The following is a 19722-nucleotide window of genomic DNA, read 5'->3' as shown; positions in this document are numbered from 1 at the left end:
GTACGAAAAACAAATTTGACTTGACTTCAGATGTTACACTGTGTCTCATTCCCACCCATCCCAGACCAACACCTTGTAATGATCTTGGATACAGAATCGTTTTGAGGTTTCCTACTTTGTCAGACACCAAGATGTTGGCGGAAATGGAACCTTTTGGTGTCGCGAGTCGATCGGGCTTGTTCTGGTACTTGTACGCTTAAATTTGGGGAGTTTGGAGGCCGAATCAACTCCTTTGTCTTGCCTCTTGTCATTCCTGCACAGTTTTTGTGGTGTTTTAAGGTGCAGTGTCCTTCTTAGGGATGCTGCTAACATTTGGGCAGTGTCACTGGAAGGGAGGGGCTTGTGGTCTGGCAGTATTAAGATGGATGGCGTGTTTGAAAGTAACTTCTAAAGTACATGAATTCCAAAGCCTAAGACTTAAAAAGCCCAACAGAAGATTCCTTTGTATCAAGAATGTTCACTAATTTCTGTTTATATTTTCTGCACTGCTTATAGTTGCTTATAATAATGCTCTTTAAAGACTTTTTGCTGCACTCTTTTTGCACATTGTTGAATCTCATAGATTACTGAATTATGATATAGCTTTTTTCCCCCAAGTATTTTCATGATAAATTTCAGACTTGACCAGCCAGAAGTACAAAGTTGTACTGGCAAGTGTACCAAATTTCATTCTCTCGAGTGCTTTCCAAAGAATTAATTAATGCAAAAATGTTAACTGTGGTGGCAGTAGAGTCATAATGATTCAGCATCTGGAGACCGCACATGCTTGCTTGTACATTCAAGGGCAATACATGCATATTTTAATGTATATTCTGACTTGGTTTTAGTGTTTGCTGAAAAGAATACCTCATTGATGGCAAACTTGTCTTTTCTTTGTCTTCCCTCCTGTAGCTGGTCAGCTAAGCCAGTCAGCTTATTTCTCCCTCCAGCTGCCCTACACTGTACTGGGGCTCGGACGCAGCGCCAACTTCCTGGATCACCTTTTCGTCGGCATCCCCCGGCAGCCTGGAGAGACGGTGAGGAAATTTTACCGAGATAACTGCCAGTACTTCTGCTGCAGGGTTCATGGTCTCACAGAATGTCTGAGGAAGATTCCTTTACAGAGCTTATGTCACAGCAAATAGCAAAAGGAAGGAAAGTTGTGCAAAAAAATGAGCCTTTTACAACCCCAGGTGCAAAGTGATTTAAAATACAACACTTGTAGTCAAATTCCAGATTAAGTCATTTCTGAGCAGCTTAACGTGTCCTGAATTTAACAGTGTACGGCATGCCTGACTAAGACATTGAATGTCTCTGTAATGAGCCTCGGAATCGTGGTTTTAAAAACAAGAAAATCTTCCAAGAAAATATCAAATGATGGATGAATTAATGGAGGGAGCAATTGAAGCACTTTTTGTAAGTCATAAGCGGAGAGCAAAAAAGTTGTTTTTCTCCAACTGCTCCAGCATTTTTCATGATGATGCTTGATGTAGCACATTTCTTCCAGGGATTGTGAGATTAGTTTGAAAGGTGTTTCGTGAAGGTTCAGTAGAGGGATTTCCCTCCACATACTTTCTTATCAAATTAGAAAGTGAGGTAAACAGAGACTACAGTATCTCCCTAATCTTGCAAAGGCATTTAATGCTTGGTTGAGATTTTTCTTTAATTAAAGCAGTAGTTTATGCAAGGAACTATTTTATACCTTGTTTGCCAAATGACATAAACACAACTGTTTGCTTGCTGTTGACGTTAGTTCATAAATATAGAAAGAGAGACGTTAGTCTGTACATTTTATAGCTTTTATGCTTGAAATATAAAAATAAAATATAAAAAAGAATTATCATGCATCTTAGCTTTAAAAAAAAACTATGACATCTTCACAATCTCACAGTTACTACTTTTTTTCTCTCCAAGTTTTACTGGAAGTCTTTGGTTTGATTTATGTATAATTCACCTAAACACAGGCCAGCAGTTTTATTTTTGTAGGGATTTTCACATTTTATTTACCTCTGCTTCTCCTGCTTAATGAGGACAATATTTTCTCCGGTGTCATAAACAATGATTTGACTTGAAAAAGCATATTTTGCCACCCACATCTCACTAGAGGCGTGATTGCGCAGTAGAATCTAGGTGAAAGAAAATCAGATTTCCCTGCCCATTTAATGACTAAAAAGTAAATAAAGGTTGAGAGAATTATGTGACACAGATTGATGCTTTACGGAAGCTAGATTACACAGCTCCTTTTTAATGTATGGGATGATTGATGACATCAACAGAGGAATTAATAAAGGTGTAGCGAGCTTCCCACTGAAATAGAAATGCTAATGGCTTCCTTTTTTACTACTTCTACACATCTTTGCTGAGCAACCAGCTAAATGACTGTTTATGAATGACTCTGAATCAACCACATATGTGATTCCTGTCATGTGGCAACAGATCAGTATAGTAATAATAAAAAATTGGTTTTATTTTATGGTTTTTATCTATTCTTTGTCTATATTTCTACTCTTCACTACCTCTAATCTCATCTCTCTTCAGTTCAGCTCTCTCCGCCTTCGTCTCCGTCTCTCTTTTTCTCTCTGTAACGTAGCACTGTCACTCTGAATATTAGGCACGACAGGGCCCCTTTTCCCTCCTGTGTGGTACCAAGGTTTTCGTTGAACAGCTGATTAGAATTGCAGATGGCTCAGTCCGCTAGTCAGACAGCATAGGGCACCGGGAACACTCATCACAAACAAACTGCGTTATTGTCCTCTTTCCACACCCTCCGTTTTCCCATGCAAAGGAATGCAATCCTTTTTCCCTCATTTTTCCTCCTCTCTTGTCCCTTTTACAGTGTGAATTAATTAATGCCTAAAGATGTGCGCTATTATGCAGAGTAGTTTTTTCTTTAGTGCTCAGAGGGACTGGGGAGTGGAGTACCTCCATTGAATCTACCTGTAATGAGAAAAGAGGCGAAGGTTTAGAAATCTGATCGTTACGCCACCCTGCACAGTCGGCTTATTTAGCTCTTTCTGTTTGCCAGCTCTCTTGATCTGCTTGTCTCTCATTTTTGTTTTGTTTCAATCTTTATTTCTGTCCTGTTTTCTTTCTGTCTCCCCTGCTGTGCCCTTTACACTTTCTCCAGCACAAAGAGAGTTTCTGCCCGCTGGTTCGCAGAAGGCGATGTTTTGTAGAATCTTAGTGGATATCTTCTTCCCTCTGTCCAATCAGTCCTCTCATTTATTCACCCCTCCTCATCTTTCTCTGTGAGTCTCAGTCCTCCTGTTCACTTATCTTCCACCCAGGGGATTCCCTTTGCTGTTCAAAGTGGTTTACTTCACTAATCAGTCCCCTACTTGTCACTCTCACTCTCTCTCTGTCTTCCTCATCCTCTAACTCTGTATCTATCTCTCTCACTCTCCATAGTGTGCCAGTTTTCCTGGCTTTGAACCAGAGTATCTCTCGTTCTCTCTGAAGACTTAGGAACACTTTTCTCTTCCAAACAGCCAGATCGGATCTGCTCCCAGGCAGCGGTAGTGGAGGCTGACTCGTCTCCAGCTCTGCTCCCCCGCCAGTTGCCGCACCAACGGCAGTGCTTTCCAAGAGCTAAGCGACAATGGCTGGCGGCTAGAATGTGCTTGTTATGTAAAAAGCAATGCCGTTGCTGTACGCTTATTCAAAATAGCAAGATGTAGTTCCTTCCAATTGATGAAGAAAGGAGTCACAATTAAAGAGCAGTGGCACTTACAGATTCTGCCAAACGTAGAACTGGAATTCTTTCCTCTGAACTGCGAGTATAGTTACAGCCTTTAAATCATTAATATATTGCCCCCTTCTCCTATTTATACCACTGCGCTCTTAACCCATTATGAGCCAGAGAACAACCCCAGTTGCCTGAGCAGGCTCTTAAAGCAGAATAATATGGATAAGAACGCTAGCAGACACAGACGACTACACTGGGCTTTTCCAGAAACCTAAGCCCTGTTTTATAAAGATGCTAAATACGGCCTGTGTCAGTCTCATGTCAGATGTCACCACTAGTTGCTGAGCCCTAAGGCAGCAAACAACTAAAAATGAAACTGAAACTTATGCAGAGTCAAGCTGCTGTCAAACAGTTCTCCAAGCAAATGTTTGTAAACTCTGCAGTTATGTTAAGTCTGTCTTAACCATCTCAGAACTTTAGATATTCCCCAATATAAAAGATTTCTTTTTTTTCCTCTTGCAAAGTAGCCTCATTTATTCACTTTGCAAGGCATAATTAACTCGTGTGGTAAACGGGTTGCCCCTTCTCGTGCCAAAGTATTCATGTGCAAGACACTGAACTTGTTCTGGCAAGGACACAGTGGAAAGTGGTTTGCAGAAAGTTAAAAGGCACTCTGTAATTGCAGATCTTTTAGAGAAGCGATTTCCTCGTTCAAATCCAAGTCATAGCCTGATGTTTCTAGGCTAAAACCAGGCTTCCTTTCGCCTACTCTTTGAGCTAACAAGGTAAAAATGATTGCAGTATTTAGTAATTAGGGATGTTTGTGGCGTGATGAGGTTTTGCCACCTTTTTAGTATACAATCAAATATACAATATGGTTTCTTGCTGTAAAAGCAAAATCATTTTTTCTTTGTAAATTTGTTGGGTTTTTTTCTTGTACATATGTCTCATTACCGTTGTCTTAATTAAAAAAAGAAATCTAATCTGCTTTCATGCATAACTATGAGGTTCAATATATTCATCATACTGTTTTAACTTTTGCTTATTTTCATGATACCTGCATGTAACGGCCCTGCTTAACCTTTCAGGCTTTCATTTTTGCATTTAAATTTTGAATCAGGCAATGTGGCTAAATGCTTTAAAATCATAGTAAAGTGTAAGTTATCTGCTCCAGTCTACAAATGTAGGCAGAAAAAAGGCTAAAAAAAAAAAAAAAGAATTGGACAGTATGTCCCATTTGTCCTCATTATCGCCACTGTGGTGTCCTTTTGTAAGACCTGTACCCCTACCTGTACAGGGAAGCTGTTCAGTGACCAGCAGGTCAGATTGTGGTTGCACTGAGCAGCTTCTACACAACAAAAGTACTTTAGTATATTCAGAGTGTTCCTGCAAACAAGAGCTTTTGACACTAAAACATCTCAAACTAAAATAAGCTTTATGATGAGCCTGAGGGATCTGTCTGTCAAACACTGTCTTTCCCTCGCCTACACAGAAATGAGTCAAGATCTAATCAGGAAATATAAAGCAAAACTCTTATTTGGGTAAACTAGGAATGTATCATAATTTAAAAGCAGTATCCCTGCCACTGTGGACACTCAGTGTTAATATAATCACTGTTGATATAATACCAAACAAAGAAACCAGTAAACATGAGCATTCAAGTTGTAAATGAAACACAGGAGACAAGACATCATTAACATAAAATACTTTTGTTTTTCCAGAATTTGCTAAATTGAAGTGGTAATATTCAAAAACACTACTTATCTTACTTAATAGTAATTCTGAATCTCTAACTTGTAAATTTTCAAGCTGCAGTCTTCAGATGTGATGTAGTGAGTCATTACTGGACTGGAGATTTTTGTCAAAATAATTGACTTCAGTTAGAATTTTGTATGTACTTTTAATGTGTGTTCTAACTTTCAACTCCCATAAATCCAGTCTTCAAAGCAGACCTTTCTGCTGCTGCGATGTGATGCGTTACATGATGAAAAGACCATGTGAATTTCATCAAGACGGAGACTGACTTCTCCAGATGGCTGCGCTCGCACACAAACTGCCACAGAAATCCTTTATCATACATGCAAATACACCCGGCCATATGTACCACACTCACAATAAAGAAAAAAAAGGGTTTTATTCACCATAGCCTGGGTAATTTATTTCAAGTAGTAGGTTATCTATGTCTGAAACACACGGCTTAAAATAGCAAGTCCACAGTAGCTAAGAATGAGACCCATTACTCTGCCTCGAAGGGCTTAACATACATATTGTGTCGGTGTGTGCATATCTTAAAGCAGTCTGCTTGTATTGCACATATGGTTGCTATAATGTATTACTGTGAATAAAGATAATCAGTTAATGTGTTTTTCTTCTCTTTTCAGGAGATAAGGAACAAGGAGTGGACGGCCATCATTCCCAACTCTCAACTTATTGTCATGCCTTTCCCACATGATACACCCCGCAGGTACATAAACGCTTACACCTCTAGATATAATACAATATAGACAGGTCACAAATGGCTGCTTTCCTTGTTCACAGTCATATAATTTGCTCAGAGAACCTGTTAACATTTGTTACTATGGACACTATTCAACACTTTTAACCGCCTCGCCTGATGTCATTTGCTGGCATATTCGAGTTAATGTTACCCTCAGCTCGCTCCAGACAGCGTCTCTGTGGTATATCTTCACAAAACAATACCCAGAAGTGAGAAAACATGCTCACGCACACACGCTATTACCTCGCAGCATGTGTCCTCATGTTATCATGACGCTATTCACATGTAGCTGAAAACCCAGGAGGAGCTCCAGATGGCTAGTCATCGCAGACAAACAATGACACACATGCACTTTCCTCGATAGGCTCATAACACTTGCATGTTTGCCAACGCACACATACCTACATATACACCACAAGTGAAATCAGACTAACTGACTGTTTATATGAAAACAGGCGCCTTGGTAGTCTTTTCACACAAAGTACAAGCTAACAGATTGCAAGATGTATCATGATGAAGATAAAGTTAATACATCAAAGTGGCTGGATTTCTGGAAATACATAAAAGTTCTTAGAAACTAGAGAGAGCGCAGTCTTTCATTCTGTTCAGCTGTATGACCAGAAAGTGAAAGAGTTGTTCGTTTATTTATTTTAACATAACACAGTCTCTGCTAATGTCCAGCATTTTGGTAATTGCATTGTTTTTCTGTCAGATAAAACTATGGCAAAACATAAAACAGCATATGGCAATCTTTCTTTGTCTCGCTTTCTCCCTCTCTCTCCCTCTTCTTAGTTGGAGCGCTAAATTGTACCTTACTCCCAGCAACAGCGTGTTGCTGACGGCCATCGCACTGATCGGCGTGTGTGTCTTCATCCTTGTTATTATTGGGATCCTTCATTGGCAAGAGAAGGTCAGAACACACACACACACACACACACACAGACACAGAGTAGCGTGTTGTAGTTAATGTTGGCCTCTTCCTGGTGATTTACTGCTTCAGAGTGTGAGTGTGTGTATGTGTGTGTGAGACAGAGAGAGAGAGCGAGCAGATTGGTCACAACCAGCAGCAGATGGGTCTCACTGTCCCTGTCCTGTAGTCCTCTCGCCTCCCACCAAGACACACATACACACTCTTTCTCTCGCTCTACCTCTCTCTCTCTCTCGTTCTCGGGGTCACAACCTGGAAGGACGTTCAGCTGTAATTGCCTTCTTCTGTCCTTTCAGCACGGCAGATCTGCTGTTCATTACCGCCATAAATGTGCTCTCCAGGGAGTCGATGCATGTTTTCATGTTTTTGGTTTTGTTTTTTTTCTTCACCACCTCCGGTGAAGAAAAAAAACTGTTTTCTTTTTCTTTCTTTTTTTAATGGAGGCACACACACACACATCACAGTCTCAGAAAAATGTATCCCATCATAGCAGGGTTGATGACACTCAGACACAAACACAAATTATCGCAAATGTTCTCTTTTTTTCTGGATTGTTTCCTTTTTCACACACACACACACACACACACACACACACACACACACACACACACACACACACACACACACACACACACACACACACACACACACAGTCTGCTGGGCTGAGCAGTGCAGTAAGTTGTTGGCATCTTCTCCAAACCATCTGCCGTGAGACCATGTGCACTTAATGTGTTCCTGTGTGTGTGTTTGTGTGTGTGTGCGCGTCTTCACTCAGGTTGACATGCAGCATGGTTACACACACAGAAGGGCTCTAATTGCCCTCTTTTTTAGAAACGTGGGTGTGTGTGCATCAGCTTCATCTGAGCTGATGCGAAATTCAAAAAGATAAAAATAAATAAATAAGCATGGCTGGTGCCCAAACTACGTACACAAGATACATCTAGCAGGCTCAGGTGGATGGGAGGAGTGATGAGTGTGTGGATGAAAGCTATGTTGCAAGAGCAGGAAATGGGGAATGCAATTAAGAAAACGGTTATTTCACTCTTAAAGGTTATTTACGATTCTGTTTATACACAAGCTACTTAAACGTGCTTGGGTGCAGCCCTTCAAAAAAAAAGCAGAAATGCTTAGCTCAACATGAATCGTACTGTACATACGTCAAATGCTGATTGGTTGAAAGTTGGACAGTATAGTATTGACATTAGTTTTTGGAACAACAGGTTGGAGTTTGAATCCCAGTTAGCACATACACCCAGTAAAGCTAGATGTTAACCATGTCTACATCTGGTACCAATCGAACTCCTTCAGTTCACATGCTGACGTATCCTTGGACACGGTACTGAACTCCAAGTTGCCCCTGATGCATCCATCAGACTGTGTCAATGCCAGAAAGCACTTAGGCGTAGATAAAAGCATATGAATGTTTGTGTGGATGAGACTTGTAGTAAGAAACCGCTTTGAGTGCTCAACTGAGTAGAAAGGCTATATGAGTACCCGTCCATTTACCAAACATCAAAGATAAAAGAACAGCATGAAAAGCTCAGACAGTGGCTACGTTGGACACTTTTACACACATTTCACTTCAGTTCTGTTATGTTCAGTCCCAGTGTGTACTGTTGTTGAGTAGCCCACAGATTCAACTCAGTTCTGTCTTGTTCTCACAGAAAGAAAGAAGGAAGCGGTTGTCAGTCATAAACCAACAAAATATTTGGCTTTGAACACTGTGGTGTCCATAGGCTGACTAGTCACAGTAATCAAAAATGTCTCACTACCCCCCACTGTACCCCTAATAAGAGTAATAGTTACTAGTTCCAGAAAGGTTTTTGGCCTTTTTGACTACTCGTTTCAGAGTTCTCATTTCCGCAGCATGCAGTTCAGTAACATTTTCTTAATGGTTTAATAATATGGTGGTATATCATATAGTACTTGCAAACTCATGATAGGCTTTGATTAGATAGATTAGAAGCAGCACAGGAATATATTATTCAAATGCACCGAAATATGTAACATCGCACTCATCATCATTTCAATTCAGAACAAAACACTGCACCACATTGGTGAGGCATCCAACATTCACAATGCATATGAAAACTCATTTGATTCAGATTACTAAGTGCATTATCAGGTTTCCACTGTGCATAATCCTGAGCTTCCACTGTGCATGCAGCAGAACTTCAGGTTCAGTGATTGAAGTTCTTATTGAAATGCTCCTTGGGAGTCACAGTTGAATTAAGCCGTGTTTGCACTTGACTAGTACTACCTGGGGAACTCTGTGCAGTTGGAATATTTGCAGAGGTAGTCTGTGATGTTTATCCCATGCAAATCTGCCAAGGCTGCAATTTGAAAAGTAGAAATTCCAATTATCTACCATGTTACACCAAATACAAAAGTGCTGTGAAAAAATTATCCTTTGCAGTTGTTTGTTTTCTTTTTACTTTTCTGTTACCGCTGTACCGCCCAAGAATTATGAAGGTTGTGTTTAGAAACATTTTGGGTGCAAATTCAGGAGGCTAGAGTGTCTGTACAGCTTAGAGACAAATTCACAGAAAGGGCAACTTAAATCTATCTAAAGAGCAAAATCCCAAAGTATAATGAAATGGTTGACATGCAGGGCAGCATGCTTAAGGAACATTTCACCATCTTTCTTTAAAATGTAGCAGGCTATTAGTAGTAAGTTAACATTAGGTCTGTAGCAAGCAGCCAGATGCCTTCTAATCAATATTCGCCATTATATGAGAGTAATATCAGTGGATTCCAATAAAACTCAGATCTACCCAGTTCAAATGTGCCACTCTAAACACAGACATGAGTGGGTAATTTTTAACTTGCACAAGATTTTTAATATGACTTATCTTTGTTTAGCTACACTTTTACAGTTGTCATTTATACCATTGAAAACATGGATTTGTTTTTTTACTTCTAGAAAGGTGAAATAACACTTTTCACTTTGCAACATTTATTTTTACATACATCTGCACATAACAGTTTCCTGCCATAAATCAAACTGCAGCTGTCTCTAATTTAACTGGTGAACAGTGTTTTAAACCCACAGCGTTCTTCTGTCCCTAAAGCTAAACAGCATTGACTCTATCTGAGGACGATCTCCAGTGTCTTGTCGGTATATACCCTTCAGGTTGTTCAGGTTGACACAATTTAAAGATAAATTTGATTTGAATTGGACTATATGTCTGGCCTTGATAACTTGAAGACACACAGCTGAACTGACTGGCTAATGTGGTGTAACCTCCTTCGCCACCCAGAGAATTAACACTGAAGGTAAATCACATATAAAAGCTGCTAACATTCTTTCTTATATCTCATCTTCTCCCATCTCCTTTATGCGGGGCATCCGCTAAGGTCAAGGCGAGACGGCTGATTGACATTTGGCATTTCTGTGTGTTTGCACCGCCGCCTCTGGTATTTGCTCTTCTAATAACAAAGTCAGGCAGAGGGCAGAAGCATGAGGGCAAAGACACGTTGCCCAGCCTAACCAGCTAACAGGGCTTTTACACAAATTCTGTGAACTTCTGTTCAATGCAATATTAGCTAGGGATATGAAGAAGTCCATATGACTATATTCCAGAAAGTAGAAGAAACAAGTATTTAAAGGCACCTGTTAAACCATTTTGAACCCCATATTTTTATTCTTGGACTTTGTTAGAGTAGATCTGCATGATTCACAGCTCGTGTGGCTCAAATATGGGAGGTATGTCTTATCTTACATATATGGTATCTCACTATGGTTCAGCCTATTGGTTTGTCTGAAATAGCTGTCCTCTTCCTTTAAAGCCAATTTTATTGCAATTGGCTGCCCGTAGCAAGCAGAAGATTTTCTGACCAGATTGGTAAGTCTTTTGTGCACAAAGCCAGCGAGCTATGTGTTTGAGATTACCATATTAGTGATATCCTATCTCATGCACAGAGCTAAGAGTAGAGCAACTGCCTGAAACAGAGCTTTTTGAGTGTTTGTCTCCCAGGGATTAGGTTCACATACACTGACCTCATTATTTGAAACTTCGGCCATGTTTAATGCAAGAATCAACCTTTGCAACAGTATATAAATGACACAAGTTGAGGAAAGGTCCCCTTTAAACAAATTGTGGGAAAGAAAAAACCAATGAAGCAGAATTTAATCAATCTCATCATCATGCAGGCCAGACTTAATTAGCTGACATTAAAGCCCTGTGAGACTTCAGTATGCATCACTGTAGTTTTCCACCTGGTTTGGGACACAGACCAGCCCACTGTGTCAGAAAACCCTTTAGATGGACACAAATCAATGCTCTGCTGCTTAATGATGATTCAAGCCTCAGGATGACTATTGGTAGTATCCCCAAGACAGTCAATTAAACCAGGCCTGGACAGCAGCACAGCCCAGTGGATTGGTTATCCAAAGGAAAGAACATCAAATCAATCTGCTCCCTAAAAACATGTTGCTTTTTTTTTTTTTTAAAAAGAGTAAAAAAAAGAACACAGCATCAATCAATATGAGATGCTGCAGTCTTTGAAGATAGATGAAGGCTTTATTACAAACCAAAACTGACAGGATTAAAAAAAAAGATTGAATAAATGTGTTTCTGCTCGTCTTTTGGATGAAGCAAATTAGTCAACATCAGGGACGCACTGGCTTACCCACAAAAGAGGACATGCGTCTCAAAAAATCTTTCTAATGTAGTGACTGGGTTTAGTCGTTTTGTTATGCTAAAACATGAACGGCTCTGCCGTAACATTTAAGCAACGTTTAAATGTTTGGAAAGGGAAAAAAAGATCTGACAGTATTTTAACTTGTTGCCTGTTCACCCACAGAACAAAGTCATTGACTGACTACACAATCAGCAGTCCACATAACATAGAATTGTTGTTATTCATTTGTCTTCAACTGTGCCAAATCACAAACTTTAAAGATGTACATTTCACCCCTTTAAACCTGTGCCTCATCACGTCTTGATTATAAAAACAGACCAAAACCTTTACTCTTAGAGTGATAAATGAGATAATAATATGGACACTACCAGAGTAGCTTTGTATGATTCAAAATAATCCTTCTGTATTTTACAGTGGTGTTTCCCTCCTTCCTGGTTTCCTATTTTTTGCATGTTTGTTACACTTAAATGTTTCAGATCATCAAACAAATTCAAATATTAGATAAAGATGACACAAGTAATCAGTTTCTAAATTGAGCTGTTTAATATTAAGTGGAAAAAAATCCAAACCTATATGGTAATGTGTGAAAAAGTGATTTCCCCCCTAAACCTAATAACTGGTTGGGCCACCCTTAGCAGCAGCAACTGCAATCAAGCGTTTTCAATAACTGACAACGAGTCTTTACAGCACTGTGGAGGAGTTTTATCCCATTCATCTTTGCAAAATTGTTTTTCAACCATATTAAAAGGTTTTCAAGCATGAACTGCCTTTTTAAAGTCATGCCACAGCATCTCAATCGGATTCAGGTCAGTTCTTTGACTAGGCCACTCCAAATCCTTCTTTTTTTCTTTTCTTTTTTTTTGTTAAACCATTCAGAGGTGGACTTGCTGGTGTCTTTTGGATCATTGTCCTGCTGCAGAACCCAAGTGCGCGTTAGCTTAAGCTCACATTGTCCTTCAGGATATTTTGGTAGACAGCAGAATTCAGGGTTCCATTTACCACAGCAAGTCTTTCTGATCCTGAGGCAGCACAACAGCCCCAGACAATCACACTACTACCACCATATTTTACAGATGGGATGATGTTCCCTTTCTAAAAATGCTGCGTTACTTTTACACCAGATGTAATGGGACAAACTTTGTCAGTCAGATTCTACTTAAGTGATTTCTTGATTGAGAACAGGTGTAGCGGTAATTAGACTTGGGTGTGGCTAGAGAAATTGAACTCTAGCCACATTGAGCTTTCCAAAGATGTGATAGCAAACAATCACTTTTTCACACAGGGCCATGTAGGTTTGGATTTTTTCCCCCTTGATAATAGATAATTTAGAAACTGCATTTTGTTTTTACTTGCGTTATCTTTGTCTAATATTTAATTTTTTGATGATTTGAAACATTCAGTGTGACAAAAGTACAAAAAATAGGAAATCAGGAGGGGGCAAACACTTTTTTACACCACTGTATATCTTGTTGGTTCTACCCATTAGTTTACCATCTCTGACACCAGCTGTTTTGGCTCCTCTTCCTTAAGGCCACCCTTCTTTTAATGCAATTTTCTTCAGTTTGAATGATGTCACTGACATCATACAGACAAAAATAGAAAAGAATTCCTGAAACTGGGTGATTAGATCAGTCTGTCACCTCAGCTGTTGACTCACAGGGTTTACTTGTTACAAGCACTGACCTCATTATTTAAAACTTTGACCTTGTCCCCTTCAGATTCAACTAAAAAGCATAGAGTAGGTATAATTAGGTCCACTTGGGCCAACACGACATTTAAAGAACTGGATCATGGATTTATGACACATTTACAAGTGTGGCTTAAAGCAGATAAGACATATGTAAGCTGTTTGTCGCAGCAGTTATTTCTCTTGGTAATCAACAGACCCCGTACTGTTTCCAGAGATGTAAGGGAAATCCTCATTCTGTGCATAAATACATAGTTGAGCCAAAGCTTACACGAGGCTTCAGCAGTGTGAGGTTGTCCACATCGATGAGGATCTTCTGCATATTTTTAGCACAAAATTTCCTCCCTTTGTGCGACTGTCCCTTCACTGCAGCTCAGCTAGGAAATGCCCGCAGAAATGAAAATCTTGTACTTAAAAAATACCCACTTGATCAGGTTTTTTATTCCTGATTACTTACACTGGCTTTGTGTTGGGAGAAACATGGCCAGTAGGAATGGCAGGAATGATTACACCAACAATTACACCGATATAAAACATCTAAACAAAAGAATACTTTGATTCCAAATGGCTCCCAAAGTGACAAATGGTTCATTTATAGATTTGACTGTTCTGTACAGAGACTAGTTTTACATAAGGAGGGTTGAGGACTGATGTTGGGAATTAGTCTGCAAATTTTAAACAAGGAGATTAGGGTTGTGTCCTGAGTATAGCTTTTTTTACTTCAATATTATTTTATTTGTAGGTTCTTGGTTTGATTATAGGGACCAAAAATGTATGTTTAGGTGATTGAACAAATCACTGATTTTGTTCAAATAAACCCCGGAATATCAGACACTTGTTACTGTTACGGCCTTGATCAATAGAATAATGGATTCTAACTCATCCGTGGCCATTTTCACATGTGAATAATCATTTTACAGTAGTTTCACACACATTTGCACTACTGGAAATACTCTGTGTGGTTTTAGTCACCGAAGCTGTCTGGGTAGAGCTTGCAGAAGACCACGCTGTCTGACATCATACAGACTTTTTAATGAGGGAGCTAAATGTTTTAAAGACCAGCTAATGTCCAATCTGACTTTGTCTCACATCTGCGTTCACACCTGCACTTCTTCCAGGTGATGTCTCAAAAATTTAAAAGCTGTTATCTATGTGTGAAAACGGCTTAAACGGCAGGGTCGACCCCAGATCCTTTCTGTTAAGCTCAGACATTTTGCATGTCATTTTTCACACGGCTGCAAGAGCTCACTCTGCATAATGGTTGTTTTAACCTGCAACGTCCACCTGGTGAGGAAAGCATCAACTTGGTGTATTCTGGAAGGTGCAGCTTATAAATAATTTAGTTAATACCCTCACAGTCCTTTTTAAGAAAGATAGAATTGCATGTATTACAAGTACGCAGGAACTACTTCTTCATTAAATTTAGCATTTGAGAAGAAATCGCGGTCTTTTCAGGTTGTTGGTAGTGAACAGTCATTAAGTTGGGACAAAGTGGTTCTGACACACTTACAAATTCAACAGTAAGGGTGGAAAAAGTGTCTTTAGTTTTATTTTGGCGAAAAACGTTTTACACTTTCCTTTGAAGTCTACAGGGGGTTGAGTTTGACACCTGAAAGAGAGATGTAGGGTGGAGTATCACTTCAGCTGTGACTTTTGATACCACAGCTGCAAATGTTCACACATCCCCATGGCCTCCTCCTTCTTGTCTTCAAAAAGAACTGTACATTATCCCTACTCCTGCACTGCGGGGATGAACACAGTCTGGACATGTTGAAATTACAAAATTGCTTTCATGGGCTCTCACATCATAACATGTTCTTGTTCTGTTTGAGACGATGTTAGGTGCCGGTTCAAAGAAGTAAACAGAAAACATGAGAAATTGCTGCTGTTGGCTGAAATTTTGTTGTTGTTTTTTTCATCAGCACACCAGGAGTATTAGAGTAGAAGCAGGTGACTTGAGCGGGGCCCTCAGGGAGGAGGTGTTGTTGGGAGAGGGTGGTGGACTTTGCTGCTGCACGTCTGTCAGCTTGTTCACAGCTTAGTTCGTACACCACTGCCTGCAGCCATCACACCTGCCTGTCTGTCCCACTGCCCAGATGATGATAATAGACTGTTGGCTATGAATGCACACATATTATCCTTAAAAGCCTTTTCACATTGACGGGAGGACAGAAACTCTGTGTGTTTGTGTGATGTTTGAATTTGATTAATCATTGGAGCAAAGATTACATTTTTACCTGTTGTGATGTAATTGAATATTAACCTCCTAACAAAAAGTCTAATTTGTGCATCACTTATTAACAGATTTGAACATTAGACCACAAACCTCCAAAAGTTGATTCTGTTCATCTGGAGGTAACGTTTTCAGTGGGAAAACCACTGAAAACGTTACCTCCAGATGAACAGAATTTACTTTTGGAGATTTACTTACTGGGGTGATTGAGCATGCATCAAGACATTAGACCACAAAGTTAACCAGAATGTTTTAGTTTGATCATTTTCTCCTAACACATTTTTAACTAATCAACTGGTAAATGTAAATAAAGTACAAATTTTCCAGTTAAGCAATCTGTCCAAGAATAAATGGTAGTAGGTTCGTCCTATTCAGCACTGCTTTCAGATCTGAGTGCGTTCAGTTGGGCTTGGTTCAGGTTCTCTGACCGATGCACTGCAGATTGCAAATCAAGATTTTAGCTGTTTCTGGTTTAGAAGTAATACAGTGTCCTCACATTCAACAAGCACACAGATGCACAGAGCTTTTGGCTTTTAAGAAAATGTACTTCCGTTTTAGTCACACATTAGTCATCTCACTGCCATCAGTTTTAGTTTGGCTAACGAACAGCATGCTCAGGCTGCAGCTGTCAAGCTTTGATATGTACAGCTTCTGTGATTGCACATGTTGTTCGTGTTTATTGTGAGGTTAGGGGAACAGGCACTGTTTACCTGTTTGTAGTGGAGTATTCAGTGGTTCCCACATACTGTGCCCGTGTAACTTGGCTTTGCAGAAATAATAGCAGGTGATGTCTAAATTATTCTCCACGGCAAATCCAGTAGTTCTTCAGAAAACTCTGTGTTCCTGTTGTTCTGTTTTTCCTTGGTTATTAGAGATGTTATAAAGTACAATTTAAGGCAGGGGTCTTGTATTTATTTGGCTCATGGGCCACCCTCCATTAGCCAAATCAGTAAAAACATTGCATAGTAACCTGTACTTAAAAAAAGCCTCCAGAAATATCTGTTTCTCTGGAAAGGTTGAAGCACAGTACTATGCAAAAGTCTTGAGCTACCCTCCACTTTTATTCTTCGCAAGCTTTCTTGTAATTTCTTCAAATGTCAACTAAAGGTCCAATTCAGCTCTCGGGTGTCAGGTATTTCGTCAATTTCTTTCCCATTTCTTAAGGACATGACTTTCAGGTACTGTTCATTTGCTATAGATGGTTTTCTTAAGCCTGCCACTTCTGTCCTTCACTTGTCCAGTTTCCTCAGATGTTTCAAGGACCCCCTGCACATTCGGAGGTATACCGAGGTTTTCAATATTATCTCAGTGGGAAAAATCATGTGGTTGCAAAACTACTATTATATGTTTGTCAAACTGTTATTTTTGTCACTTCTAATAACATTTGCAACAAATTGTGTGACTGCTGGTAACAAAATACCTAAAAACAAAATCTTAACTGAGTTGTCTTTTGTGTGTGGACACAACACAGGTTTGTAAGTTGGTGCCAAAATGATTTGTAGATCAGTGTTAAAGTGTCTTAACAAAAAAAAAAGAAAAGAAAATTCCTCTGAAAATGGTCAGGTACAGGACTCAAGATGATTGAAAAAGCAGCCAGTTGCCAGAAAAAAAACTCTAAGAAAGAAGTTGAGGAACATAGTGAGTAAAAATCGCCAAAGCTCTGCTAACAACAGTTCCAAACCTCCACTGGTATTAACATCAGCACAAAACCTGCAGTGATTTCCATGGCTGAGCAGCTCCTGTGTTATGTGTAGGTGGAAGCACTTACATAGTGTACAGTAGTATAAATCATACGACATTATGCGAACTCTGTTAGAGCATACAAATCCAAACATTTGATTCAAGAGCAAACAGGGGTTTAAAATAAAAGAGAGACGGAGTAATACAAAACAAAACCCTGAATACTGAAACCAGAAAGCTGTAAGTAACACAGTTATGAGGTTGTTAAACTACAACTCTCACTCATTTGCCTGCATGATATTAATAAACTCAATCCATCCTTTACAGCTTTCATCAGATCTGTCCCTCTGAAGTCTTAAATCAATAAAATCCTGCGTCACGTTAGAACTGTCAACTAACATCGGTGTTTTCTCACTCAACCATGTGATGAGTGTTTTTAACTTTCAAATAGCATTATTCTAAATGCCTTTAAGTTCTGATGGCACATTCCCCAAGATTTGAAATAATCAAGCCGATTTTCTTTCTTTTTTTTTAAATTTTCCCTACCATCTCTGATTGTTAGCCAGTAATTGAAAACCCCACGGGCATTCCCAAAATACACGGTAGTGATTTGCCTTTCTGGTCCCTCTTCCCCTCCAGCACAAGCTCTGTCCCTCCTTAGAAATTAATTTTTGTACATGACAGTGAAAAATCCATTTCAACAGATGATGGAGAACCTAAACTTTCTTTAGAGAAATAAGTGAAGGTCGTCATTGTTTGTTTTGTATACGCTACAAAATCTGATGATGTGTCCTCTTGTATTTATGACTCCAGTGCAAGATAAATGACTGTTTTCCTTTGACCTTAAAAACCTGGCTTTGTGTGTTTCTCTGTGTGTGTGTGTTGTGCAGAAAGCAGATGACCGAGAGAAGCGCCAGGAAGCCCACCGTTTCCATTTTGATGCCATGTGAAGAAACAAAGCTGCATCATGGGAGACCATCCTCTCCCATCCTCTCGCGCATGCCTCTCACCTGACCACCCTTTCCTCTTCACACGTTTTCACTCAGACTCATTTCAAGGGCCAATAAATGGATTCTCGTATACCCCAAAACGTTTCTTTTTGATATTTTTCAGTCCTTGAGTCAGATGTTAAATATTTATGCTCCATTTCATTTATTCATTCCAGTTTTAGAAGTACAGGAGCTGCAACAAGGCCATAGAGACAGACAACGAAATCCTAATGGGAATCACTCTCAAGTTTAAAGCAGTGATTTCTTTGGACCGACTGTCGTTAGGAGTGTGATCGTCAGTGGTGTTATTAGTGTATTTGGATCCTTTTGAAATGCCCAACAAGTAGCTCCAATGATAAAAGCAGTTTCTTTTTGTTTGTTCACTGGGAAGGAAGCACCTTTAACATTGTGTGTATATAAATGTGCATCGTTACTTCAAAGCCACACACGTGTTTCTGTCCATTGTCTTTGCACAGCTGATGAACCTCTTGGGTTTTTTCCTGTGAAATTAAACTGAACTGATTGTATTATATTGATTCAGCCTCACAGCTACAGACAGCAATTGGTGAAAAGTGAACATAATGTGATATAATGATGCTGCAGAACATTTTTATGCTTCCGATCCCACTAAAAATAATGAATGGCCTTCATGTCTGCTGAGTGCAAGTTTGTCTCTTTTGAGTCTGTCCTAAAACGCTGCATCATGGGAGTGCCAAAATAAAGAGCCTGGAGTCTGTAAATGTCTAATTCTGCTGCATCAAAGTCCTGCAAATCATCCGACGCCTGGTTGTCCTGCTGAATAAAGTACAGTTCGCTAGTTTCATGTTTTAATTTCTGTAGAGCTGGGTGGCTCCGGTGTGTTTTATTTATATTCCAAGAATGAGCTCATGGTTTTCCATGTGGTTTGCACTTTTTTTTTAACAAATGATTAACTGTGGGTGTATGTAATTTATTTGGCTTGCAAATGAATGTTCAACCTACTAAATGTGTTTACTTACTAAAGTTGAGAATAAAGGTTTCTTCTGCTTAAGTCACATGTTTCTTTCCCTGTTCCACTCCTCTTAAAGCTGTTCATAAAATTATGACCCCAAAGTCATACTTGATCACTTTTAGGAATTTCCCACTGGAGCTCCTTTCCAAGAACATTTTTTTGTTTATTTTCTTGCTGAGAAGCTAGTGGCAAATTTCCACTCAAAATAATCCTCTTTTTATGCTCTCATTATCTGAATTTGTTGCACGGTTAAATTAAACAGCCTTTAATTTTACATGAGACCCTTGAAGGTCCCTTGGAGCACCCCTCTGGGCCTGCACCCCTCTACAGGGCCGCCCTACTAAATAATGCATGAAGAGGGTAAACCTCCCCTGCATGGAAAATGAGAGTAACAATGTAGCCTTCAAGC

At 39.5% G+C, this 19722-nt stretch overlaps 1 protein-coding gene across 1 annotated transcript in view; it reads left to right on the top strand.

Moving 5' to 3' along the window:
• Window positions 1–19352, top strand: part of itfg1 (integrin alpha FG-GAP repeat containing 1) — a 156633-nt gene extending 137281 nt beyond the window's left edge. Inside the window, exons 15-18 of the mRNA XM_026175418.2 lie at window positions 892–1016; window positions 6046–6128; window positions 6954–7071; window positions 18224–19352. Of these exons, the coding sequence (XP_026031203.1) occupies window positions 892–1016; window positions 6046–6128; window positions 6954–7071; window positions 18224–18283 (386 nt within the window). The 3' untranslated portion in view covers window positions 18284–19352. The remainder of the gene's footprint in view (window positions 1–891; window positions 1017–6045; window positions 6129–6953; window positions 7072–18223) is intronic.
• The last annotated feature ends 370 nt before the right edge of the window (window positions 19353–19722 follow it).

Source organism: Astatotilapia calliptera, chromosome 1, assembly GCF_964374335.1.
Source record: "Astatotilapia calliptera chromosome 1, fAstCal68.1, whole genome shotgun sequence".
Taxonomy (NCBI): domain Eukaryota; kingdom Metazoa; phylum Chordata; class Actinopteri; order Cichliformes; family Cichlidae; genus Astatotilapia; species Astatotilapia calliptera.
Note: the sequence above shows the minus strand (reverse complement) of the source record. Positions and strands in the feature narration are given on the sequence as shown.